At 44.6% G+C, this 27,958-nt stretch overlaps 1 protein-coding gene across 4 annotated transcripts in view; it reads right to left on the bottom strand.

Annotated features, from left to right (window-relative positions):
- Positions 1-27,958, bottom strand: part of PARP4 (poly(ADP-ribose) polymerase family member 4) — a 352,799-nt gene that overhangs the window by 148,612 nt on the left and 176,229 nt on the right. For 3 of the 4 annotated variants that reach the window (XM_069759088.1, XM_069759086.1, XM_069759087.1), the window contains exon 37: positions 17,222-17,347. The exons of the other annotated variant lie outside the window; for it this stretch is intronic. In XM_069759088.1, coding sequence (XP_069615189.1) covers positions 17,222-17,347 — 126 coding nt within the window. The remainder of the gene's footprint in view (positions 1-17,221; positions 17,348-27,958) is intronic. 4 annotated transcript variants of the gene reach the window in all.

Here is a 27,958-nt window from a genome sequence, read left to right as displayed (position 1 = left end):
CACATCTAAAAAGCATTAGCACTGGTTTCAGAAATTGCTCAAGATCTGATAAGACAGCTTAGTGCCCGTGGTTCACCTACATGTAAGCAGATATAGGACAAAAAAGTGAGACTAATTACAACATTGAACAAGCAGTGGAATGAGGTTTGGACTATCACTGAGACATATTGGGGATGGATTCACACATCTGCACATCTGTGAATAGTAAATATATTACTGATAAACCACAACTGGTGGCAAGGTACACTAGAGGAGAGTGTCTCTTATTGGGACATATTGTTTTCCAGGATGTTTCTAACGGTAGTAAAAGAACACGTCACTCCTGTGTATAGGTGTACAAGTAGGAGCTCAATCCATAGCAATACATCTAGGAAGAACTTGGCACTCAATCATAAAATGTCAAGGGTATTAAATCACCTTGACATTCTATATTTGAGTGCCAAGTTCTTCCTACACATATGTTTCTAACTGTAGACACAAAGGAAATTCCAGTCTGGAAGCTGTGTTATTTGGAGATCCAAGTCACATGAAATGACATGAAAGTATGGATGAATGTTGTAGAATGTGGCGTCTTTTATGGCTGTGAGATGTAACTGGAATCCCCAAAACTAAAGAATATTGCAGTCCTAGAGCTATGTGAGAAGAAGTTGAATGGCTTTTTGGTGTTGGAGAATGAGCCATAGAAGGTTTTGTAACAATTGTATATGATTCATACGGCAGAATTTATCCATTTACTTTTATAAAGTAAAGTCATCAATGCAATTTATTAGAACAACTCCTAACAAGCTTTGAGCAACAGGTACAGTGGGCTCTGTCCATCTTGTTAGGAGTTGCAGGCAAATTGACTAGGATACGGTTAAAGATGGTTTGATCAGTTTAACGTTTTCATGGACTTCCTGGACTCTGATGTTGTGAGGTCTTCCTTTGTTGTCAAGGTTTACACATGAGATTGTATGTGACTTATCATAGCCCTTTGAGGTGAGGTAGTGGACTGTAAGTGGCAAAACACTGCACTGGTTTTGTTATGGTCTTCCATTAATTGGTCAGCTCTGTGTCCTACTCGTCTAACATATTGGTGTAGAGTAATGATCCTAGCTTTGCTTTCTTATTGGATTTCAGGGTCAAGGCTATTGTCTAAGGCAGAAGGAGAAATTGACAATTTCATAGCAGAGTAATTCAGGGGTGACCCACTATGTATGGAGTATGTGGGAGAAAAATAGTTTGCTACATCTGTAGGGTATGTTTCCAGAGCTAAAGGCAGTGCAGAAGGCGAAGCAATAGTCTCCTGCCATGAGGAATATAGGTTCCTCAGACTCCATTGGAAGAGAGTCTGTGTGGAGATGGGAAAGGCTCATAATGCACTCTGGACTTAGCAAGTGCTTGGGATGAGAGGACACCATTCCATGAAATGTTAGACTTTAGAAAGTGAAGTAGCTGCAGATATAAGTTGTGGCAGTAGGGTAGGGATATCATGGTGGAATGGTTCAGAGGAAGATTGTAAGGAAGTAATTTTGGAGGTAACAGTGGTGGTTTCATGGTAGACATGGCAATCACTGGGAAAGGCAAGAGTCTAAAAGATTAACTTGGAAGAGTCATCAAAGTAGTAGTAGCAGGATTAATAGGTTTTTTTTTAGCCCCATTACAGAATTAGACGTTGTAAGCTTTTTTAGATTAACTGGAAATAACCAGCCTCCAACGGCAGACTTCACACTTCTTTTATTAGCGCTTAGTCATTTCCCTCCTCCCAGTGTCATTTTTGCATATGATTAGGTCTTGTTCTGCGCCATGATCACCACTATCTCGCTGCACACACGACTCGGATTGAACTGTAAAGGAGGACTCCACTTCTCACACTCACTCATCCACTCACCTATCCCACAGCCAATTCACACATCCACACCACATTTATTGCAGCCTCCACTTTCCGTTTTGTTAGACCAGCGTGATGTCTGTAACACAACTCATGCACACCCAGTTATGGGTATGGGCAAAAGTAACAGACTGCAAATTATTATTATTATTGTAGAGCATAATAAACATAATATATTAAAATTAAAAAAAATAGTTTTACTTACCTCACCACTAACCACTCCGACCCCTCTGCTACTCACGCCATCTGTCGATTCCTTGCCACATCTATTGATTCACCATCGCTTGTGTTGGAATCTTTGGTCGTCTTGCACGCCACTATACTTTTATGTGTCATGGCGGTAGGGAAAGCTGTGCGCAGGCATGCAGGAGGTCAATGGCGTCATGAGTAGAGTTGAGTGAATTTGTTCAGGTCCCTGCTTATTCGGTAAGCTATAGCACTTACTGAATAAGCTGCAGAGGGAACCCGGATACATGGAGAGCGCCGGATGATCGGCGCCGCAGCTGCATGTGTCGCGGCTGTATGACAGTCACAACACATGAATGGAGAGAGCCTGTGTGTTGGGCTCTCCATGCAAGAATGTATTCTGATGTGTGGTGATCACCTTGAACCCCCAGGTTCTTCACAGGAGTTTCTAATGTTGAGCCGTGAAAATAATGAAATCAAATTTTCCTCACAACAATGTTATTTTGGCCCCAAATTTTGCATTTTCATAAGGGTAACAGGAGAAATTGCACCATACAGTTTGTTGTGCAATTTCTCCTGAGTACACCGATAACCCATATGTAGGGAATACAACTTTTGAGGCACAATGCAAAGCTCAGAAGGGAAGAGGCGCCATATTGGAGGTTAGATTTTGCTGGAATAGTTTGAGGGTGCCATGTCACATTGGCAGAGCCCGAGGTGCCAGAACAACAGAAACCCCTATATGTGAACTCATTTTACAAACTACAATCCCCAATAAATTCATCTAGTGGTGCAGTGATCATATTGAAACCACATGCGCCTCACAGAATTTTATACCACTGAGCGGTGAAGAAAGAATAAATTACATTTTTACCACTATAATGTTGTTTTAGAGCCACGTTTTAAATTTTTCTAAGGGCTAATAGGATTTTTTTTTTTTTTACAATAAACTAAGGTCCATTTTTTCCAATGTGCGCCAGTACACTACATGCAATCTGGAAATATTTTTCGGGCACAGTGCAAAGCTCCGAAGGCAAGGAGTGCCAGATTTTACTGTTATGGTTTGCAGGTGCCAGAACATCAGAACCCCCCATACGTGACCCCCTTTTTCCATACCACACATCTCAATGAATTCATCTAGGGGTGCAGTGATCATATTGATACCACAGGTGTGTCACAGAATTTTACACCATTGGGCAGCGAAGACAAAATAACTAAATTTTTACCACCAAAATTTTGTTTAAGTCCCAAATTTTAAATTTTTACACATTTTTTCATTACATTTTCACACCAAAATTTGTCCCACAATTTCTACTGAACGTAGCAATACCCCATATGTGGCTGTACAGTACAACTTAGCCATACGGAGAGACTCGGGAGGAACGGAGCGCTATTTGCCTCCTGGATCGCAGATTTTCCTAGAACAGTTTGCAGAATCCAAATACAGAGCCTTTAATTGCTAGAAGAGCAGAATCCCCCCTCAAGTGACCCCATTTTGGAAACTATACTCCTATACAGGTGTAGTGACGATTTTGACTCCATGGGTATTTTCCAGAAACAAGCAGCAATGAATGTTGCTGAGTGAAAATTGCAAACTGACGTTATAGCGACCAGTGCGTTGCTGTCACCACTACGTTATGCCCAACCCGTGCTTCTGCAGGCATGCACACGTAAGTTAGGCAGGCTCTCGTTGCTTCAGAAATGCCAAACGTGGAAGCAATATGTGGTTTAGGTACACTATGGGGCTCAGAAGGGAGAGAGGCATTTGGATTTGGGAGCAAAGAATTTGCTGAATTTTGGCGGGTGAGGAGCCAATTCGCTTTTCCAGAGTCTTTGTACTACTAGTAACATGGAAGCCCCCTATATTTCCGTTAATAGATTACGGACCAGAATGAGGGCATGTTCTTTTTGTGGTTTGAGTTGAAGCTTTTATTCGGAACATTTTACATAACATTTATGATCACATTTTTCCGGTGCTCAACGCTGACCATTTACTTTGTGGTTTCCATCTAAATCTCCGAGTGACGTGATGAAACACCTGAAGGAGCCATTCACAATAATGAGGCAGCAGAGTTACTCTGGACTCCATCTGGCCTCTGTTCTGCGGTGTCCTTTTCAGAAGTGCACAAAACTGTGGCCGATGGCACTTTTATGCAATCCTAAAAAGACGGACACCGCCGGATCACAGGTCAGATGGCGTCCACAGTAACATAGTAACATACATAGTAACATAGTTATTAAGGTTGACGGAAGACTAAGTCCATCTAGTTCAACCCATAGCCTAACTTAACATGCCCTAACATGTTGATCCAGAGGAAGGCAAAAAACAACCCATGTGCCTCCATCTGCCTCAATATAGGGAATCTTCTCCTGGGGGTTCTGTCTGAATCACGTATTTCAGAGGTCTATATGGAAATGGCGGTGCAAGAGCGCAGAATAAATGTGCGCAGTGCCTTACTGCGATATTTGGGAAGCAGAATGACATAATCAACAGCATGTGAAGAATTGGGTTTATTTACTTTTTACTCCATTCCTCGTGCGGTTTAAGTAATTAGGTGACTTTATTCTTCGGGTCAGTGCGATTACAGCGATACCAGATTTATATCGGGTTTTTATGTTTGGCTTCTGTCATACATTAAAAGACTCTTTTTATTGCAAAAAATAGCTTTTGTATCATCCCTTTTTAAGAGCTATAATTTTTCCATATCTTGGCCCACAGAGTCAGATGAGTTCTTGTTTTGTGCTGAACAACTGACGTTTTCATTGGTATCACGTTCGGGCACATTAAATTTTTTGATCGCTTTCTATTCTCTTTTTTGGGAGGTAGAATGAACAAAAATCAGCAATTCAGGAATTTCTTTTGGGGTTAGGGGTGTTTATGCTGTTCCATGTGTGGTAAAATTCATAAGGCAGTTTTATTCTTCGGGTCAGTACGATTACAGCGATACCTCATTTATAATTTTTTTACTATGTTGGCGCTTTTATACAACAAAAACTATTTCATAGAAAAAATAATTATTTTTGCATCGCTTTATTCTGAGAGCTATAACTTTTTTACTTTTCTGCTGATGGAGCTGTATGTTGGCTTGTTTTTTTGCTGGACAAGAAGACGTTTTCAGCTGTACCATATTTATTTACATTCATCTTTTTTATCACGTGTTCTTCCACTTTTTGTTCAGCTGTATGATGATAAAGCATTGCCTTTTGCCTTGTTTTTTTTATGGTGTTCACTAAAGGGGTTAACTAGTGGGATAGTTTTATAGGTCGGGTCGTTGCGGACACGGTGATATCAAATATGTGTACTTTTATTGGTTTTTGTTTCCATTCAAATATTTATTTTGAGATAAAATATCTTTTGATTTTTTTTATTATTTTTAAAATATTTTTACAATTATTTAAAAATTTTTTTTTACTTTTTTCAATCTTTATTACTTTGTCCTACTATGGGACTATCATTCTTTGCAGGCTGATTGCTTCTGCAGTATAGAGATGCAGCAGCATCCCCATGCTGCAGAAACTGTCAGCTCTGCACTGACAGACAATCTTGCTCATCATGCATTTAGCAAGGTTGCTAGCTCTGGTGACCCGGATGTCGTCATGACAACATCAAGTCACCATGGCAACAATTGGGAGCCCGCATCATGCCGCGGGGTCCCTGATCCAAAGGCAGAGAGGCTGTCAGCCCTCTGCTGGCTCCAGAATGCTGCAATTGTGTTCCATCTTAGCATTTTGGGGGTTAAAGTGCCAGAAGTGGTCTGTGACCCCTCATGGCACTTAGTGACTGGTGTCAGCTGTCAGAATCAGCTGACATCCGGCGGCGATCGCCCGCACACTTGTGTTTCTGGAGACATGCCCCTTGTAAATTGTTAATTGGGCTCTACCTGCTACAGTAATGCCAAACTTGTGGTCACTTACTGCATTTATGCACACTGTGGGGCTCAGATGCCCACCGTGTTCAAGGGGGTCTTTTAACCACCTTTTAACCATTTAGATGCCAATGTCGCGATTGACATCAGAATCAAAATTTGTATTCTCTTAATATATTGCAGTCATCATATTATACAGCACTGTGTACTTACAATTGCTCATTTTGCCTTTCTACTCCTATAATTCTTCTCTTTTACATTAGGTCTATTACATCACGTGATTAAAAACTGACTAGATAAACCCTTCTAAGCTCTATGTAGAAACAAGAGGTCAATTTTCCCTGCACAAGTCATGAGTCATCACTGAAAAAGTCTATGGCAGGGGGAGGATCAGAGGAGCTTGGTCTAAAGAAACGGGTTTTGTAAATTTCTTGGAAAATTGCTATTAAACTTTAAATTTTTCTAACATCCTAACAAAATAAAATAACATTTTACACATGATACATATGTCAAGCAGACATACCGAAAGTGTTATTTATTAATTTTCTATAACAAGACTAACTGGTGTAAGGATATAAAAATTGAAAGTATGAAAATTGCTAATTTTTCTAAATTTTTATCAAAATTATGATATTTTCATAAATAAATGTAGATTGACCCAAACTTACAGCTAACATGAAATACAATATGTCATGAGAAAACAATCTCAGAATCACTGAGATACATTGAAGTGTTCCAGAGTTATCACCACATAACGTGACACTGGTCAGATTTCAAAAATTGAGCCTGGTCATTTAGGTCAAAATTGGCTCCGGCACTAAGGGGTTAAATATTTATCTCACACAATAACCACTAACAGCATACATAAAGAACAGGAGAAGAAAATCAACTAGTCTCAAGGAGCGTACAGATATCTATATACATAATTGTCTAAGGGTCACTTCCGTCTGTCTGTCTGTCCTTCTGTCACGGTTATTCGTTCGCTGATTGGTCTCGGCAGCTGCCTGTCATGGCTGCCGCGACCAATCAGCGACGCGCAGAGTCCAGAAGAAAATGGCCGCTCCTTACTCCCTGCACTGACTACCCGGCGCCCGCATACACCCCTCCGCTCACCGCTCACACAGGGTTAATGGCAGCGGTAACGGACCGCGTTATGCCGCGTGTAACGCACTCGGTTACCTCTGCTATTAACCCTATGTGACCAAGTTTTTTACTATTGACGCGGCCTATGCAGCGCCAATAGTAAAAACATCTAATGTTAAAAATAATAAAAAAAATAAAAAACGATTAGATACTCACCTACCCTGCCTTTCCCGCTCCGCGAGATACAACCGCCACGTTCCGTTGGCACAGATCTTCTGGCAGAAGGACCTGCCGTGACGTCACGGTCATGTGACCGCGACGTAATCATAGGCCCTGCGTGCCTGCGCGAGCAGGCTGGGACCGGAAGCTGCCGCCTGTACCTCACACAGGCGACAGAACTACAAGGGGCCCTCGGATCGGAAGGTGAGTATGTTTATTTTTTATTTTTTCACCGGTGACATACGTGGCTAGGCAATATACTATGTGGCTGGGCAATATACTACGTGGCTCTGTGCTGTATACTACGTGGCTGGGCAATTTACTACGTGGCTCTGTGCTGTATACTACGTGGCTGGGCAATATACTACGTGGCTGGGCAATATACTACGTGGCTGGGCAATATACTACATGACTGGGCAATATACTACATGGCTGGGCAATATACTACGTGGCTGGGCAATATACTACGTGGCTGGGCAATATACTACGTGACTGGGCAATATACTACATGGCTGGGCAATATACTACGTGGCTGGGCAATATACTACGTGGCTCTGTGCTGTATACTACGTGGCTGGGCAATGTACTACGTGGCTCTGTGCTGTATACTACGTGGCTGGGCAATATACTACGTGGCTGGGCAATATACTACGTGGCTGGGCAATATACTACGTGGCTGGGCAATATACTACGTGGCTGGGCAATATACTACATGACTGGGCAATATACTACGTGGCTGGGCAATATACTACGTGGCTGGGCAATATACTACGTGACTGGGCAATATACTACGTGACTGGGCAATATACTACATGGCTGGGCAATATACTACGTGGCTGGGCAATATACTACGTGGCTGGGCAATATACTACGTGGCTGGGCAATATACTATGTGGCTGGGCAATATACTACGTGGCTAGGCAATATACTACGTGGCTGGGCAATATACTACGTGACTGCGCAATATACTATGTGGCTGGGCAATATACTACGTGGCTAGGCAATATACTACGTGGCTAGGCAATATACTACGTGACTGGACAATATACTATGTGGCTGGGCAATATACTACGTGGCTGGGCAATAGACTACGTGGGCTGGGCAATAGACTACGTGGGCTGGGCAATAGACTACGTGGGCTGGGCAATACACTACGTTGCTGGGCAATATACTACGTGGCTGGGCAATATACCACGTGGCTGGGCAATATACTATGTGGCTGGGCAATATAGTATGTGACTGGGCAATATACTACGTGGTTGGGCAATATACTACGTGGCTGGGCAATGTACTATGTGGCTGGGCAATATAGTTTGTGACTGGGCAATATACTACGTGGTTGAGCAATATACTACGTGGCTGGGCAATATACTACGTGACTGGGCAATATACTACGTGGCTGGGCAATATACTACGAGGCCATGCATATTCTAGAATACCCGATGCGTTAGAATTGGGCCACCATCTAGTAGTATATAATTATATAATGCACTAATGCCTTCCTCGTGAACTTTAGTTACATAATTAAGTGCTCTTCTCAATTGAGATTTTAGCTACTAGATACTTTAAAGCATTTTGTCTACTTCGAGCCATACAACTGACACCAATCAAAAGGGAGGTCTTTTTTTGAGGTTTTCCTCCTGGTGAGTATTATCAAATACTATATATAATCATTTTCACTATTCTGGTTAGTGTATGCAACTGCTTTTTTGAGCCAATGCTTCCGTTTAGTAGGAGTCCAAACTGATTAAATGTGGTATATATACTATGGGCTCGATTCATTAATGCTGGCGTTGTTCATGCTGGTCTTTATGAGGGGATGTGCAGAAGTCAGAAGCTTCTGATTCATGAAGAAGTCCACGCCTCTTCATAAATCCAGTCTAGTACCTCTCCTGCCAGTGACCCAGTTCTTCCAGAAGCTGTTACTGACCATCCAGTCCGAACTGGGTCCTATCCGTTCCTGTATTTCAATCGTACCAGCCACTATCTGCCTTCCTGTATATCAGCCGTGCCCGCCTGTATATCAGCTGTGCCCACCAGTACCTGCCTGCCTGTATATCGGCAGTGTCTACCAGTACCTGCCTATCTGTTTATCAACCGTGCCCACCAATACCGGCCTGTCTGTGTGCCAGCCATGCTTGCCAGTACCTGCCTGCTTGTATATCATCTGTACTCGCCAGCACCAGTCTGTATGCCAGTCTTGCTTGACAGTACCTGCCTACCTGTGAATCAGCCATGCCAGCCAGTTTACCTGCTCCACCTGCCGTGCCTACCTGTACACCAGCCTGCAGCTGCCGTGATCTTTTGTATATCAACAGTACCTGCCTGCACTTGTCATGCTATGCTGTATCCCTGCCGGTCCTGCCAGCACCTGTTGTTACAGCTTTCTGTGCCTTTGGGGGTCAGCTGCCATGCGTCCAAGGTTTGTCATGGAGTAGCATTTGGCGTCCATCCGAAGCCAATTCTAACCCCACCACCATGGTCTCTAGCGAAGAGACCATGGTGGTGCCATGCCGCCCCGGGCTCTCCTCGGTCAACGGCACAGTGGGTCCAAGATCCACGTGCGCATAACATCTTTCTTGGTTCACTCCTCTCCAAGTGTTTTCCATTTTCCCGTTTTGGACTGCCCTATCACATTCTGGGTTGGGTTTTATATATTCACACTTCACTGCACTTCTTGCTGTCCATACCTTGTAAGATTGCACTTACTGAGTGTATTGGGGGACACTAATTTGGCAGCGGATTAACGTAGTCAGGCACGGGTTTTCACTTAACAGTCCATGTGGTTTATTATGGAGTCATAAGCCACAGAAATATGAACAACAAGCAAACAGTCTTTACATCAATCTTCACATCACAGTATACGGCTTTGATACGAGGTCACTAAACACGCCGAACGTATGTGTCCAGTTATCGTGGGTGACCACACGCCATACAGTTCATTAATATCCATGGAGCACAACAGGCACCAACATACGACATTACGGTTGCAGCTTCTAATCATGCTGGACCTTACTCCGTCCAGTTACCATGGGTGACTACACGGTTCCCCATACGCTGGGTTACCTTCCAGGAGCTCCTACTCCATACGCTAACTCCTGTCAGTACTCTTTCTTTCAGGGAAGCTGCTGAACTGGTATCACCCTCCTGGGCAATGCCTTGCTCACCAGGCCACCTGACAGTCCAGATCCTCAGATAGGCTGTGTCATCACGCAGTGCCCTCACGGACTCTGCACACGCGTCCTCTCTGTTCGCTATTCAGGACATCCATCCCCATCTGGGACCGTCCAACACACAGGCCTCCCCCATGTGCTCTTCAGGGATCTAGTCCTACTCCCAGGACCTCCCAAAACAGAGGCCCTCCAGGACCTGGCACACAGGCACACTCCGGTCCATCCATTTTTCCTCATGTGACCCACATGGTCACATTATATACTTGTAGCCACTCCCATAGGTGGGAGGGGTGTTGTGGCCTCCCCTCTAGTTCCTCAGGAGGTATAAGAAACCCCTTGATGACCTTTCAAGAAGCCAGGTCTGAGGTGGTGTTTGTGAGTTGTGTGTCTAGGGTCTTTTTAGTCTATACAGGGACCAGTTGGGTGTGGGTGCGGCGTCTCCCTGTAGTAGTTCTTCCAATTTTCTGTTACCCGTGAGTGTGTGTTACGTTCATAACAGTGAGCACAAAAGTATACATACCAAAATGCCCTGTGTTATGAAAGGCAATTCAATATCACAATGGACATGGAGGTCAGAGCACATACAGTGATCTGACAATAACCCAAAATAATAGAACGAGCTCTGAGACGTGGGAACTCTGCAGACCGCAATCCCTGATCCTCTCCAAACACAACTAGAGGCAGCCGTGGATTGCGCCTAAAGCTCCCTATGCAACTCGGCACAGCCTGAGAAACTAACTAGCCTGAAGATAGAAAAAATAAGCCTACCTTGCCTCAGAGAAATACCCCAAAGGAAAAGGCAGCCCCCCACATATAATGACTGTGAGTAAGATGAAAAGACAAACGTAGGGATGAAATAGATTCAGCAAAGTGAGGCCCGATATTCTAGACAGAACGAGGATAGGAAAGATAACTTTGCGGTCTACACAAAACCCTAAAGAAAACCACGCAAAGGGGCAAAAAGACCCTCCGTACCGAACTAACGGCACGGAGGTACACCCTTTGCGTCCCAGAGCTTCCAGCAAAACAAATAGACAAGCTGGACAGAAAAAATAGCAACAAATAGCAAAGAAGCACTTAGCTATGCAGAGCAGCAGGCCACAGGAATGATCCAGAGAAACACAACAAGTCCAACACTGGAACATTGACAGGAAGCATGAATCAAAGCATTAGGTGGGGTTAAGTAGAGAAGCACCTAACGACCTCACCAGATCACCTGAGGAAGGAAACTCAGAAGCAGCAGTACCAGTTTCCTCCACAAACGGAAGCTCCCAGAGAGAATCAGCCGAAATACCACTTGTGACCACAGGAGGGAGCTCTGCCACAGAATTCACAACAGTATCCCCCCCTTGAGGAGGGGTCACCGAACCCTCACCAGAGCCCCCAGGCCGACCAGGATGAGCCACATGAAAGGCACGAACAAGATCGGGAGCATGGACATCAGAGGCAAAAACCCAGGAATTATCCTCCTGAGCATAACCCTTCCATTTAACCAGATACTGGAGTTTCCGTCTTGAAACACGAGAATCCAAAATCTTCTCCACAATATACTCCAATTCTCCCTCCACCAAAACCGGGGCAGGAGGGTCAACAGATGGAACCATAGGTGCCACGTATCTCCGCAACAATGACCTATGGAAGACGTTATGTATGAAAAAAGAATCTGGGAGGGTCAGACGAAAAGACACAGGATTAATAACCTCAGAAATCCTATAAGGACCAATGAAACAAGGTTTAAACTTCGGAGAGGAAACCTTCATAGGAATATGACGAGAAGATAACCAAACCAGATCCCCAACACGAAGTCGGGGACCCACACGGCGTCTGCGATTAGCGAAACGTTGAGCCTTCTCCTGGGACAAGGTCAAATTGTCCACTACATGAGTCCAAATCTGCTGCAACCTGTCCACCACAGTATCCACACCAGGACAGTCCGAAGACTCAACCTGTCCTGAAGAGAAACGAGGATGGAACCCAGAATTGCAGAAAAATGGCGAAACCAAGGTAGCCGAGCTGGCCCGATTATTAAGGGCGAACTCAGCCAAAGGCAAAAAGGACACCCAGTCATCCTGATCGGCAGAAACAAAGCATCTCAGATAGGTTTCCAAGGTCTGATTGGTTCGTTCGGTCTGGCCATTAGTCTGAGGATGAAAAGCCGAGGAAAAAGACAAGTCAATGCCCATCCTACCACAAAAGGCTCGCCAAAACCTCGAAACAAACTGGGAACCTCTGTCAGAAACGATATTCTCTGGAATGCCATGCAAACGAACCACATGCTGGAAGAACAATGGCACCAAATCAGAGGAGGAAGGCAACTTGGACAAGGGTACCAGATGGACCATCTTAGAAAAGCGATCACAGACCACCCACATGACTGACATCTTTTGAGAGACGGGAAGATCTGAAATAAAATCCATAAAGATATGTGTCCAAGTTCTCTTCGGGACCGGCAAGGGCAAAAGCAACCCACTGGCACGAGAACAGCAGGGCTTAGCCCGAGCACAAATCCCACAGGACTGCACAAAAGAACGCACATCCCGCGACAGAGATGGCCACCAAAAGGATCTAGCCACTAACTCTCTGGTACCAAAGATTCCAGGATGACCAGCCAACACCGAACAATGAACCTCAGAGATCACTTTATTTGTCCACCTATCCGGGACAAACAGTTTCTCCGCTGGACAACGATCAGGTTTATTAGCCTGAAATTTTTGCAGCACCCGCCGCAAATCAGGGGAGATAGCAGACACAATTACTCCTTCCTTGAGAATACCCGCCGGCTCAGATAAACCCGGAGAGTCGGGCACAAAACTCCTAGACAGAGCATCCGCCTTCACATTTTTAGAGCCCGGAAGGTACGAAATCACAAAGTCAAAACGGGCGAAAAACAGCGACCAACGAGCCTGTCTAGGATTCAAACGCTTAGCAGACTCGAGATAAGTCAGGTTCTTATGATCAGTCAATACCACCACGCGATGCTTAGCTCCTTCAAGCCAATGACGCCACTCCTCGAATGCCCACTTCATGGCCAGCAACTCTCGGTTGCCCACATCATAATTCCGCTCAGCAGGCGAAAACTTCCTGGAAAAAAAAAGCGCATGGTTTCATCACTGAACAATCAGAACCTTTCTGCGACAAAAAAGCCCCTGCTCCAATCTCAAAAGCATCAACCTCGACCTGGAACGGAAGAGAAACATCAGGTTGACACAACACAGGGGCAGAAGAAAAACGACGCTTCAACTCTTGAAAAGCTTCCACAGCAGCAGAAGACCAATTGACCAAATCAGCACCCTTCTTGGTCAAATCGGACAATGGTTTGGCAATACTAGAAAAATTGCAGATGAAGCGACGATAACGGGCGAATATGCCCCTTCTCCAGGGATTCCTTCACATAACTGCGCATAGCGGTGTGCTCCGGCACGGATAAATTAAACAGTCGACCTTTTGGGAATTTACCACCAGGAGTCAAATTGATAGCACAATCACAATCCCTATGCGGAGGTAGGGCATTGGACTTGGGCTCATCAAATACATCCCGGTAATCAGACAAGAACTCTGGAACCTCAGAAGGGGTGGATGACGAAATTGACAAAAATGGAACATCACCATGTACCCCCTGACAACCCCAGCTGGACACCGACATGGATTTCCAATCCAATACTGGATTATGGGCTTGTAGCCATGGCAACCCCAACACGACCACATCATGCAGATTATGCAACACCAGAAAGCGAATATCCTCCTGATGTGCAGGAGCCATGCACATGGTCAGCTGGGTCCAGTATTGAGGCTTATTCTTGGCCAAAGGCGTAGCATCAATACCTCTCAATGGAATAGGACACTGCAAGGGCTCCAAGAAAAACCCACAACGCTTAGCATATTCCAAGTCCATCAAATTCAGAGCAGCGCCTGAATCCACAAATGCCATGACAGAATATGATGACAAAGAGCAGATCAAGGTAACGGACAGAAGAAATTTTGACTGTACCGTACCAATGGTGGCAGACCTAGCGAACCGCTTAGTGCGCTTAGGACAATCAGAGATAGCATGAGTGGAATCACCACAGTAGAAACACAGCCCATTCAGACGTCTGTGTTCTTGCCGTTCAACTCTGGTCAAAGTCCTATCGCACTGCATAGGCTCAGGTTTAAGCTCAGGTAATACCGCCAAATGGTGCAGAGATTTACGCTCACGCAAGCGTCGACCGATCTGAATAGCCAAAGACATAGACTCATTCAAACCAGCAGGCATAGGAAATCCCACCATGACATCCTTAAGGGCTTCAGAGAGACCCTTTCTGAACATAGCTGCCAGCGCAGATTCATTCCATTGAGTGAGCACTGACCATTTTCTAAATTTCTGGCAATATACCTCTATCTCATCCTGACCCTGACAAAGAGCCAGCAAATTCTTTTCTGCCTGATCCACTGAATTAGGCTCATCGTACAGCAATCCGAGCGCCAGGAAAAACGCATTGATATTACTTAATGCAGGATCTCCTGGCGCAAGAGAAAATGCCCAGTCCTGAGGGTCGCCGCGCAAAAAAGAAATAATAATCAAAACCTGTTGAACTGGATCACCAGAGGAACGAGGTTTCAAGGCCAGAAATAACTTACAATTATTTTTGAAACTCAGAAACTTAGTTCTATCTCCAAAAAACAAATCAGGAATAGGAATTCTTGGTTCTAACATAGATTTCTGATCAATAGTGTCTTGAATCTTTTGTACTCTTGCCGAGAGCTGATCCACAAATGAAGACAGACTTCTAATGTCCATCGCTACACCTGTGTACTGAACCACCCAAATGTCTAGGGGAAAAAAAAGACAAAACACAAAGCCAAGAAAAAAAAATGGTCTCAGAACTTCTTTTTTCCCTCTATTGAGGATCATTAGTACTTTTGGCTTCCTGTACTGTTATGAAAGGCAATTCAGTATCACAACGGACATGGAGGTCAGAGCACATACAGTGATCTGACAATAACCCAAAATAATAGAACGAGCTCTGAGACGTGGGAACTCTGCAGACCGCAATCCCTGATCCTCTCCAAACACAACTAGAGGCAGCCGTGGATTGCGCCTAAAGCTCCCTATGCAACTCGGCACAGCCTGAGAAACTAACTAGCCTGAAGATAGAAAAAATAAGCCTACCTTGCCTCAGAGAAATACCCCAAAGGAAAAGGCAGCCCCCCACATATAATGACTGTGAGTAAGATGAAAAGACAAACGTAGGGATGAAATAGATTCAGCAAAGTGAGGCCCGATATTCTAGACAGAACGAGGATAGGAAAGATAACTTTGCGGTCTACACAAAACCCTAAAGAAAACCACGCAAAGGGGCAAAAAGACCCTCCGTACCGAACTAACGGCACGGAGGTACACCCTTTGCGTCCCAGAGCTTCCAGCAAAACAAATAGACAAGCTGGACAGAAAAAATAGCAACAAATAGCAAAGAAGCACTTAGCTATGCAGAGCAGCAGGCCACAGGAATGATCCAGAGAAACACAAGTCCAACACTGGAACATTGACAGGAAGCATGAATCAAAGCATTAGGTGGGGTTAAGTAGAGAAGCACCTAACGACCTCACCAGATCACCTGAGGAAGGAAACTCAGAAGCAGCAGTACCACTTTCCTCCACAAACGGAAGCTCCCAGAGAGAATCAGCCGAAGTACCACTTGTGACCACAGGAGGGAGCTCTGCCACAGAATTCACAACAGCCCTGGTCCGAAAATATGTCAAATGGAAACGAATGATGTTCATCTAGCGCCTGAGCGTGTATAGAGTCTATCGGTGGTGCAGCTTTTACTCCTGGAGGTTTTTGTATAAAAAGTCCATGACCCTCAAATGGGGCTGATGTTGATTCCTGTAATTTGTTATTGAAAGCGATAGACAACGTGATTTCTATAATTTAGACAAGCTGAGCACGTATTATACAATAGAATAATACCCGTGATTAATTATTCTCATAACTGCAATAATTTGGCATGAAACTGAATGTCTGCAGAGTTTAGAGACTGATAAATATGACCTATCCCTAAAAATTTGTTTAGAACATTTTTTTTTTTTAGGTATACTGTCTTTTCAAAACATTTCTTGTCATCTTTGCGGCAAAATGTGGTATTGGGAAAAATAGACGCAAATAATGCAATTTGACAACACCGTGTGAATGGAACCTTAAAGGGATTTTCCACTTTCAGAAAACTGAGGCACAAACAATACATCTTGGAATAATAATAGGTTCCACAATTGGATGTATTTAAAAAAAAAATGTTCCTGTGCTGAGATAATCTTATAAATGTGCCCCTGCTGTGTACTGTGTAATGGCTGTGTCTGACAGTACAGGAACATGGCCTGATCATACCACATCTCCTGGGCAGGGGAGGATGCATACTCTTTTGCTTCCTCCCCTGCCCAGGAGATGTGGTATGATCAGGCCATGTTCCTGCACGGTCAGAACCGGCCATCACACAGTAAACCACAGGGACACATAAGATTATCTCAGCACAGGAACATCCAATTGTGGAAATTATTATTATTCCAAGATCTATTGATTAAAATCAACTTTCGTTAGCGGGAAAGCCCCTTTTAATAAGCACTAAAAGAATTGCACACTGTGTGGTATGCAATTATTTAAATAATGGGAGCCTATAAAAGAGGCATTCCTTTGTATACAGTGACATTACAGGTGTATACCAGGAGTATTTCTCGACAAATACCCTACTTTTAATGTGGCCTTATGCAGTGATTCACCCCAGGTACACCTAAAAATTTGCCATACATTGTAGCAAAAATATTAAGTAATGCGAACACAAAAATATACATACTGGCGACGTCTGGCTTGTGGATTTTGCACTTGTCTTCTGTGCTAAACCATTGTCAGCTATTGATGCTTCTTCAAATAATGCACCTTTTGGGGCTCTTTGGGGGGAACTCACTTCTGCCCGCATTTTCTAAAGCAAAACATTGGTGAATTTAATGATTATTTCTGTAATCCAGGCAAGATGGGCATATGCTTTACTAAAGAATAATAACTGTGATTTATAACTATTTGCATGACAAATACATTTTGTGTCAAAACTTAAAAGAGGTTAAGACAAAAGGACTTTAAGGGGACGTTTCACGCCCAGAAACACCATCTACCTGCATATATTAGAGTTAATCTGTAGGTAAATGTCACTTAAATCCTGTGTAGTCAGCTTACTGTAAGAAAATGAATGCTGCAAGGAGAAAATGAAGTTAGATTCTCCCTGCAGCCGCTTGCTTTCAGTCATTTGGGGGTGGGGTGCAGGGAGAGGTTACAGTCACTGCTCACTATATAGTAAATGTGGCCGTAATCACTCACCCGCACATTGATTGACAGCTTTCTCTGCACACACATGCTCTACATACATGCTGCAGAGCAAACTGTGAGTCAATGTCCTGGGAAGTGTTTAGAACAGGGCTCAATAGTATAGTGAGAGGTGAATGTCACAGCTCCCTGCACTGCAAGATGTCTGGAAGCAAGCGGCTGCAGGGAGGATATAACTTCATTTTCTCCCTGCAGCTGCTGCTCCAAAAAGTTGTTACACAGACTTAAATGCTATTTACCTGCAGATTACACCTATATCTTCAGATAAATTGCATTTCTGGATGTGACAGGTTCCCTTTAATTGGTTGGGGCTGAACTGTAATATTAGAGACATTTCATGCACAGATGTAGTGCTGCTTCTGGAAGAGAAAAAAAAATCCCACACATACAGAGACACACTGAGACACACAGGCATAGACACACAGATAAGAGACACACAGATAAGAGACACACAGATAAGAGACACAAGGAGAGAGACACAGACACACATATACAGAGACACACACCGCCAGAGACACACAGGCATAGACATACAGATAAAGGTACCTTCACATTTAGCGATGCTGCAGCGATCCAGACAACGATCCCGATCGCTGCAGCGTCGCTGTTTGGTCGCTGGAGAGCTGTCACACAGACAGCTCTCCAGCGACCAACGATGCTGGTTCCCTGGTAACCAGGGTAAACATCGGGTTACTAAGCGCAGGGCCGCGCTTAGTAACCCGATGTTTACCCTGGTTACCAGCGTAAAAGTAAAAATAAAAAAAACACTACATACTTACCTTCCGCTGTCTGTTCTCCGGCGCTGTGCTTCTCTGCACTGTGTAAGCACAGCGGCCGGAAAGCACAGCGGTGACGTCACCGCTGTGCTCTGCTTTCCGGCTGGCCGGTGCTGGCAGTGCAGAGAAGCACAGCGCCGGGGACAGACAGCGGAAGTTAAGTATGTAGTGTTTTTTTTTTTTTTACTTTTACGCTGGTAACCAGGGTAAACATCAGGTTACTAAGCGCAGCCCTGCGCTTAGTAACCCGATGTTTACCCTGGTTACCAGTGAAGACATCGCTGGATCGGCGTCACACACGCCGATTCAGCGATGTCTGCGGGTGATCCAGCGACGAAATAAAGTTCTGGCCTTCTAGCTCCGACCAGCGATCTCCCAGCAGGATCCAGATCGCTGCTGCGTGTCAAACACAACGATATCGCTATCCAGGACGCTGCAACGTCACGGATCGCTAGCGATATCGTTGTGAAGTGTTTTAGTGTGAAGGTACCTTAAGAGACACACAGGTAAGAGACACACACCGCCAGAGACACACAGACTGAGACACACAGATAAGGGACATACAGACACACATACAGATGCATACAGCCAGAAACACATGGACACACAAACATAAACACACACAGAGACATAGAGACACACAGACACAGGGACAGAGACAGAGACACACAGACACATACACAGACTCAGACATACAGACAAGAGATATACAGATAGAGGCCGGCGTCACACACAGCGTAAAACAATACGGTCCGTATATTACGGCCGTAATACGCTGAAAAGTCCCGAAAAAAGTGGTCCGTAGCTCCTCCGTAGGCAGGGTGTGTCAGCGTTTTTTGCGCATGGCATCCTCCGTATGTAATCCGTATGGCATCCGTACTGCGTGGTTTTCTCGCAGGCTAGCAAAACCAACATACCGCTATAGAAGTGATCCATGTGTCCCAAAAAGAAAAGAAAATATATATATATACTGTCTATATATATATATATATATATATATATATATATATATATGTCAGTAGACACATATATTAGAGAGAAAAGCCGGTAATTCAGTGCGGTGTACAGTAAAATCACACTGACAGCTTACAGTAGAATAGGTAGAATAAATGTGTACACGTAGAATAGGTATATATATATATATATATATGTCAGTGAGACACATATATGTATATATATTAATATTTTTTCCAGCGCTATACAGCTTGAAAGCCGGTAATTCAATTACCGGCTTTTTCTTTCTCCTTCCTAAAACCCGACATGATTTGAGACATGGTTTACATACAGTAAACCATGTCTTCTCTCCATTTTTTTTGCAGATTCCACACTACTAATGTCAGTAGTGTGTATCTGCAAAATTTGGCCGTTCTAGCTCTTAAAATAAAGGGTTAAATGGCGGAAAAAATTGGCGTGGGCTCCCGCGCAATTTTCTCCGCCAGAGTAGTAAAGCCAGTGACTGAGGGCAGATATTAATAGCCTGGAGAGGGTCCACGGTTATTGGCCCCCCCCTGGCTAAAAATATCTGCCCCCAGCCACCCCAGAACAGGCACATCTGGAAGATGCGCCTATTCTGGCACTTGGCCACTCTCTTCCCATTCCCGTGTAGCGGTGGGATATGGGGTAATGAAGGGTTAATGCCACCTTGCTATTGTAAGGTGACATTAAGCCAGATTAATAATGGAGAGGCGTCAATTATGACACCTATCCATTATTAATCCAATTGTAGTGAAGGGTTAAATAAAACACAAACACATTATTTAAAATTATTTTAATGAAATAAAAACAATGGTTGTTGCAGTATTTTATTCAACGCCCAATCCAGTCACTGAAGACCCTCGTTCTGTGAGTAAAAAAACATAATAAACCAACAATATACTTACCCTCCGCAGATCTGTAACGTCCAACGATGTAAATCCTTCTGAAGGGGTTAAAACATTTTGCAGCAAGGAGCTGTGCTAATGCAATGCTGCTCCTCGCTGCAAAACCCCAGGGAATGAGGCTAAAAATAGATCAATGATCTATATTTAGCTTTATTTGCGGTGAGGCGCCCTCTGCTGGCTGTTCATAGATCGTGGGAAATTACCTAGAAAGCTCCCTGGCTCTCCCTCTACTAACCTACCTTTGCCTGACATTGCCATCTCCGTGTGCGGTTCCACCATTACTCCAAAGCAACATGCCCGCTGCCTTGGGGTCATCCTTGATTCTGACCTTTCATTCACCCCCTACATCCGATCACTGGCTCGCTCTTCTTACCTGCATCTCAAAAACATTTCTAGAATTCGCCCTTTTCTTAATTTCGACTCTGCAAAAACTCTGACTGTTTCACTTATTCATTCTCGTCTGGACTATTGTAACTCTCTACTAATCGGTCTCCCTCTTGCAAAACTCTCCCCGCTCCAATCTGTCCTGAATGCTGCAGCCAGGATCATATTCCTCACCAACCGTTACACCGATGCCTCTACCCTGTGCCAGTCATTACACTGGCTACCCATCCACTCCAGAATCCAGTACAAAACTACTACCAAATCTGCATCCTGTGCACATACCCAAATAGTTTTCAAAGTGGTTACATTTTCTAGTTTAGGAAAATATTTCCAGGAACCTTGGCTCAGTGGCCTACCCGCATTTTCCCTGGTGCCTCGTCCCATTAAGAATATAATTAACAATTTGCCAAACGGCAACAAATCCCTTAACTAAAGATCTAAAAATTAACTTTTATTATTAACTACTAAAGGAAACAAAACCATTACGCATATGAACACCCTCGTCATATATTCTTGATACTGGTTTGTGACTATAAGGCCGGGATCACACATAAGCGAGATATGGGCGAGTCTCGCAGGTGAAAACTCAGCTCTGGCGCCGGCACTTGGGAGCAGAGCGTGCGGCTCCATGTGTTGCTGTGCGGCTGCACGCTCCACTCCGGAGTGCCGGTGCCAGAGCTTGGTTTTCACCTAGGAGACTCGGCCGTATCTCGCGTATGTGTGATCCTGGCCTTATACCAATATCTGTATCTTATTATCACAATGTAATAAGAACTATGATTGGCTTATGATTGGCACTACACGATTGGTTGACCCCCTATGACATCAGACCCCAGGTTTTTAAAGGTCCTGCAACCTCTTTTTGGCTCAGTCCCCTGATGACGCCAGTGGTACTGGTGAAACATGTTGGGGAGGCATAGGGCAGCTTTTAATAGCACAGGTCAGTGAACTGGTATTGGGGCAATAGATGTGGCATATAGGTAGCGGCCGCACCTTGATCCACATGCCTGAATGAAATTATATAAATATATACTGTAGGTCGGACTATTAGCACTATATATAGGACGAAGTTTATTCAATTATTAGCACGCTAGTGTCCACTAAGTGAAACTGACTTGTGCAAGTTTTAATTGATTTTTTTCCTTTAGTAGTTAACCCCTTCATGACCGGGGGATTTTTCGTTTTTCCGTGTTCGTTTTTCGCTCCCCTCCTTCCCAGAGCCATAACTTTTTTATTTTTCCGTCAATTTGGCCATGTGAGGGCTTATTTTTTGCGGGATGAGTTGTACTTTTGAACGACATCATTGGTTTTAGCATGTCGTGTACTAGAAAACGGGAAAAAAATTCCAAGTGCGGTGAAATTGCAAAAAAAGTGCAATCCCACATTGGTTTTTTGTTTGGCTTTTTTGCTAGGTTCACTAAATGCTAAAAATGACCTGCCATTATGATTCTCCAGGTCATTACGAGTTCATAGACACCAAACATGACCAGGTTATTTTTTATCTAAGTGGTGAAAAAAAATTCCAAACTTTGCTAAAAAAAAAAAAAATTGCGCCATTTTCCGATACCCGTAGCGTCTCCATTTTTCGTGATCTGGGGTCGGTTGAGGGCTTATTTTTTGCGTGCCGAGATGACGTTTTTAATGATAGCATTTCGGTGCAGATACGTTCTTTTGATCGCCCGTTATTGCATTTTAATGCAATGTCGCGGCGACCAAAAAAACATAATTCTGGCGTTTCGAGTTTTTTTCCCGCTACGCTGTTAAGCGATCAGGTTAATACTTTTTTTTATTTGATAGATCGGGCAATTCTGAGCGCGGCGATACCAAATATGCGTAGATTTGATATTTTTTTTATTGATTTATTTTGATTGGGGCGAAAGGGGGGTGATTTAAACTTTTATGTTTTTTTTATTTTTTTCACATTTTTTTAAACTTTTTTTTTTAACTTTTGCCATGCTTCAATAGCCTCCATGGGAGGCTAGAAGCAGGCACAGCACGATCGGCTCTGCTACATAGCAGCGATCTGCTGATCGCTGCTATGTAGCAGAATTGCACGTGTGCTGTGAGCGCCGACCACAGGGTGGCGCTCACAGCGACGGGCAATCAGTAACCATAGAGGTCTCAAGGACCTCTATGGCTACAATGGAGACGCATCGCCGACCCCCGGACATGTGACGGGGGTCGGCGATGACGTCATTTCCGGCCGCCCGGCCGGAAGCGGTAGTTAAATGCCGCTGTCTGCGTTTGACAGCGGCATTTAACTAGTTAATAGGTGCGGGCAGATCGCGATTCTGCCCGCGCCTATTACGGGCACATGTCAGCTGTTCAAAACAGCTGACATGTCCCGGCTTTGGTGCGGGCTCACCGCGGAGCCCTGCATCAAAGCAGGGGAGCCGGCATCGGACGGTATAGTACGTCCGATGCCGGTAAGGGGTTAATAATAAAAATAAAATTTTAAGTCTTTAGTTAAGGGATTCGTTGCCTTTTGGCAAATTGTTAATTATATTTGTTACCATACGCTGACCATGGACATTAGTTTATGTGTTAATGTCTTCCCATCAGAAGGCTCAGTGTGACATCATTATTGTGGTGCGACATACACAAGCTTACTGATCAGGAGATTATGAGTAGGCTTTATATAGGAATGGCTTCAGAGATTTGGGCATTTTTATTTAGTGCTAATTTTTATGTTCTTAACGAAGGGGAGTGGCTCACAGGGTGCCCCCTTGATAAAGCATATACAAAATAGCACCAACTAAAAATGTACACATATAGGGAACTGTTATGAACTGGTGATTCAGAAACACAATGGACCTGGTGGTTAAGAGCACACAAAGTGACCTGATAGTTACTAATAACATAGGACGAGCTCTGAGACGTGGGAACTCTGCTGACCGCAATCCCTAATCCTATCACACCACACTAGAGGTAGCCGTGGAGCGCTCCTGACCAGACCTAGGCGCCTCGGGCACAGCCTGAGAAACTAGCTAGCCCTGAAGATAGAAAAATAAGCCTACCTTGCCTCAGAGAAATTCCCCAAAGGAAAAGGCAGCCCCCCACATATAATGACTGTGAGTAAAGATGAAAATACAAACACAGAGATGAAATAGGTTTTAGAAAAGTGAGGCCCGACTTACTGAATAGACCGATGATAGTAAAGATAGCTTTGCGGTCAGCACAAAAACCTACAAACAACCACGCAGAGGGCGCAAAAAGACCCTCCGTACTGACTAACGGCACAGAGGTGCTCCCTCTGCGTCCCAGAGCTTCCAGCAAGCAAGAAAAACCAATATAGCAAGCTGGACAGAAAAAATAGCAAACAAAAGAAACACAAGCAGAACTTAGCTTATGCAGGGCAGACAGGCCACAAGACGATCCAGGAGAGAGCAAGACCAATACTGGAACATTGACTGGAGGCAAGGAACAAAGAACTAGGTGGAGTTAAATAGAGCAGCACCTAACGACTTAACCTCGTCACCTGAGGAAGGAAACTCAGAAGCCGCAGCCCCACTCACATCCACCAGAGGAAGCTCATAGACAGAACCAGCCGAAGTACCACTCATGACCACAGGAGGGAGCTCGACCACAGAATTCACAACAGTACCCCCCCCCTTGAGGAGGGGTCACCGAACCCTCACTAGAGCCCCCAGGCCGACCAGGATGAGCCAAATGAAAGGCACGAACCAGATCGGCAGCATGAACATCAGAGGCAAAGACCCAGGAATTATCTTCCTGACCATAACCCTTCCACTTAACCAGGTACTGGAGTTTCCGTCTCGAAATACGAGAATCCAAAATCTTCTCCACTATATACTCCAACTCCCCCTCAACCAAAACCGGGGCAGGAGGATCAACGGATGAAACCACAGGTGCCACGTATCTCCGCAACAATGACCTATGGAATACATTATGGATGGAAAAAGAAGCTGGAAGGGTCAAACGAAAAGACACAGGATTAAGAACCTCAGAAATCCTATACGGACCAATGAAACGAGGCTTAAACTTAGGAGAGGAAACTTTCATAGGAATAAAACGAGACGACAACCAAACCAAATCCCCAACACGAAGTCGGGGACCCACACAGCGCCTACGGTTAGCGAAACGTTGAGCCTTCTCCTGCGACAATGTCAAATTGTCCACTACATGAGTCCAAATCTGCTGCAACCTATCCACCACAGTATCCACACCAGTACAGTCCGAAGACTCAACCTGCCCTGAAGAGAAACGAGGATGGAAACCAGAATTGCAGAAAAACGGCGAAACCAAAGTAGCCGAGCTGGCCCGATTATTAAGGGCGACCTCAGCCAAAGGCAAAAAGGACACCCAATCATCCTGACCAGCAGAAACAAAACATCTCAGATATGTTTCCAAGGTCTGATTGGTTCATTCAGTTTGGCCATTTGTCTGAGGATGGAAAGCCGAGGAAAAAGACAAATCAATGCCCATCCTAGCACAAAAGGCTCGCCAAAACCTCGAAACAAACTGGGAACCTCTGTCAGAAACGATGTTCTCCGGAATGCCATGTAAACGAACCACATGCTGGAAAAACAATGGCACCAAATCAGAGGAGGAAGGCAATTTAGACAAGGGTACCAAATGGATCATCTTAGAGAAGCGATCACAAACCACCCAAATGACCGACATCTTTTGAGAGACGGGGAGATCCGAAATAAAATCCATAGAGATATGTGTCCAGGGCCTCTTCGGGACTGGCAAGGGCAAAAGCAACCCACTGGCATGAGAACAGCAGGGCTTAGCCCGAGCACAAATCCCACAGGACTGCACAAACGAACGCACATCCCCCGACAGAGACGGCCACCAAAAGGATCTAGCCACCAAATCTCTGGTACCAAAGATTCCAGGATGACCAGCCAACACCGAACAATGAACCTCAGAGATAACTCTACTCGTAAATTTATCAGGGACAAACAGTTTCTCCGCTGGGCAACGGTCAGGTCTATTAGCCTGAAATTTTTGCAGCACCCGCCGCAAATCAGGGGAGATGGGGAGATGGCAGACAAAATTACCCCCTCTTTGAGAATACCCGCCGGCTCAGGCAAACCCGGAGAGTCGGGCACAAAACTCCTAGACAGGGCATCCGCCTTCACATTCTTAGAGCCTGGAAGGTACGAAACCACAAAGTCAAAACGGGAGAAAAACAGCGACCAACGAGCCTGTCTAGGATTCAACCGTTTGGCAGACTCGAGATAAGTCAAGTTCTTGTGATCAGTCAAGACCACCACGCGATGCTTAGCTCCTTCAAGCCAATGACGCCACTCCTCGAATGCCCACTTCATGGCCAACAACTCTCGATTGCCAACATCATAATTACGCTCAGCAGGCAAAAACTTCCTGGAAAAGAAGGCACATGGTTTCATCACCGAGCCATCAGAACTTCTTTGCGACAAAACAGCCCCTGCTCCAATCTCAGAAGCATCAACCTCGACCTGGAACGGGAGCGAAACATCTGGCTGGCACAACACAGGGGCAGAAGAAAAACGACGCTTCAACTCCTGAAAAGCTTCTACAGCAGCAGAAGACCAATTGACCACATCAGCACCCTTCTTGGTCAAATCAGTCAACGGTTTAGCAATACTAGAAAAATTATTGATGAAGCAACGATAAAAATTAGCAAAGCCCAGGATCTTTTGCAGACTCTTCAGAGATGTCGGCTGAGTCCAATCATAAATGGCCTGAACTTTAACAGGGTCCATCTCGATAGTAGAAGGGGAAAAAATGAAACCCAAAAATGAAACCTTCTGAACACCAAAGAGACACTTTGACCCCTTCACAAACAAAGAATTCGCACGCAGGACCTGGAACACCATTCTAACCTGCTTCACGTGAGACTCCCAATCATCCGAGAAGACCAAAATATCATCCAAGTATACAATCAGGAATTTATCCAGGTACTCTCGGAAGATGTCATGCATAAAGGACTGAAATACTGATGGAGCATTGGAAAGCCCGAATGGCATAACCAGGTACTCAAAATGGCCCTCGGGCGTATTAAATGCTGTTTTCCATTCATCGCCCTGTTTAATACGCACAAGATTATACGCACCACAAAGATCTATCTTGGTGAACCAACTAGCCCCCTTAATCCGAGCAAACAAATCAGACAGCAGCGGCAAGGGGTACTGAAATTTGACTGTGATTTTATTTAGAAGGCGGTAATCAATACAAGGTCTCAACGAACCATCCTTCTTGGCCACAAAAAAGAACCCTGCTCCCAATGGCGACGACGACGGGCGAATATGACCCTTCTCCAAGGATTCCTTTACGTAACTCCGCATAGCGGCGTGCTCAGGCACAGACAAATTAAACAGTCGACCTTTAGGAAACTTACTACCAGGAATCAAATCGATAGCACAATCGCAATCCCTATGCGGAGGTAGGGCACTGGACTTGGGCTCATCAAATACATCCCGGTAATCCGACAAGAACTCTGGGACCTCAGAAGGGGTGGATGATGAAATAGACAGAACTGGAACATCACCATGTACCCCCTGACAACCCCAGCTGGACACAGACATAGATTTCCAATCCAATACTGGGTTATGGACCTGTAGCCATGGCAACCCCAACACGACCACATCATGCAGATTATGCAACACCAAAAAGCGAATATCCTCCTGATGCGCAGGAGCCATGCACATGGTCAGTTGGGTCCAGTACTGAGGCTTATTCTTGGCCAAAGGCGTAGCATCAATTCCTCTCAATGGAATAGGATACTGCAAGGGCTCCAAGAAAAACCCACAGCGCCTAGCAAAGTCCAAGTCCATCAAATTCAGGGCAGCGCCTGAATCCACAAATGCCATGACAGAATAGGATGACAAAGAGCAGATCAAAGTAACGGACAAAAGAAATTTCGACTGTACCGTACCAATGGTGGCAGACCTAGCGAACCGCTTAGTGCGCTTAGGACAATCGGAGATAGCATGAGTGGAATCACCACAATAAAAACACAGCCCATTCCGACGTCTGTGTTCTTGCCGTTCAGCTCTGGTCAAAGTCCTATCACATTGCATAGGCTCAGGTTTATGCTCAGATAATACCGCCAAATGGTGCACATTTTTACGCTCACGTAAGCGTCGATTGATCTGAATGGCCAAAGACATAGACTCATTCAGACCAGCAAGCATAGGAAATCCCACCATGACATCCTTAAGG

Source organism: Ranitomeya imitator, chromosome 3 (genome assembly GCF_032444005.1).
Source record: "Ranitomeya imitator isolate aRanImi1 chromosome 3, aRanImi1.pri, whole genome shotgun sequence".
Taxonomy (NCBI): domain Eukaryota; kingdom Metazoa; phylum Chordata; class Amphibia; order Anura; family Dendrobatidae; genus Ranitomeya; species Ranitomeya imitator.
Note: the sequence above shows the minus strand (reverse complement) of the source record. Positions and strands in the feature narration are given on the sequence as shown.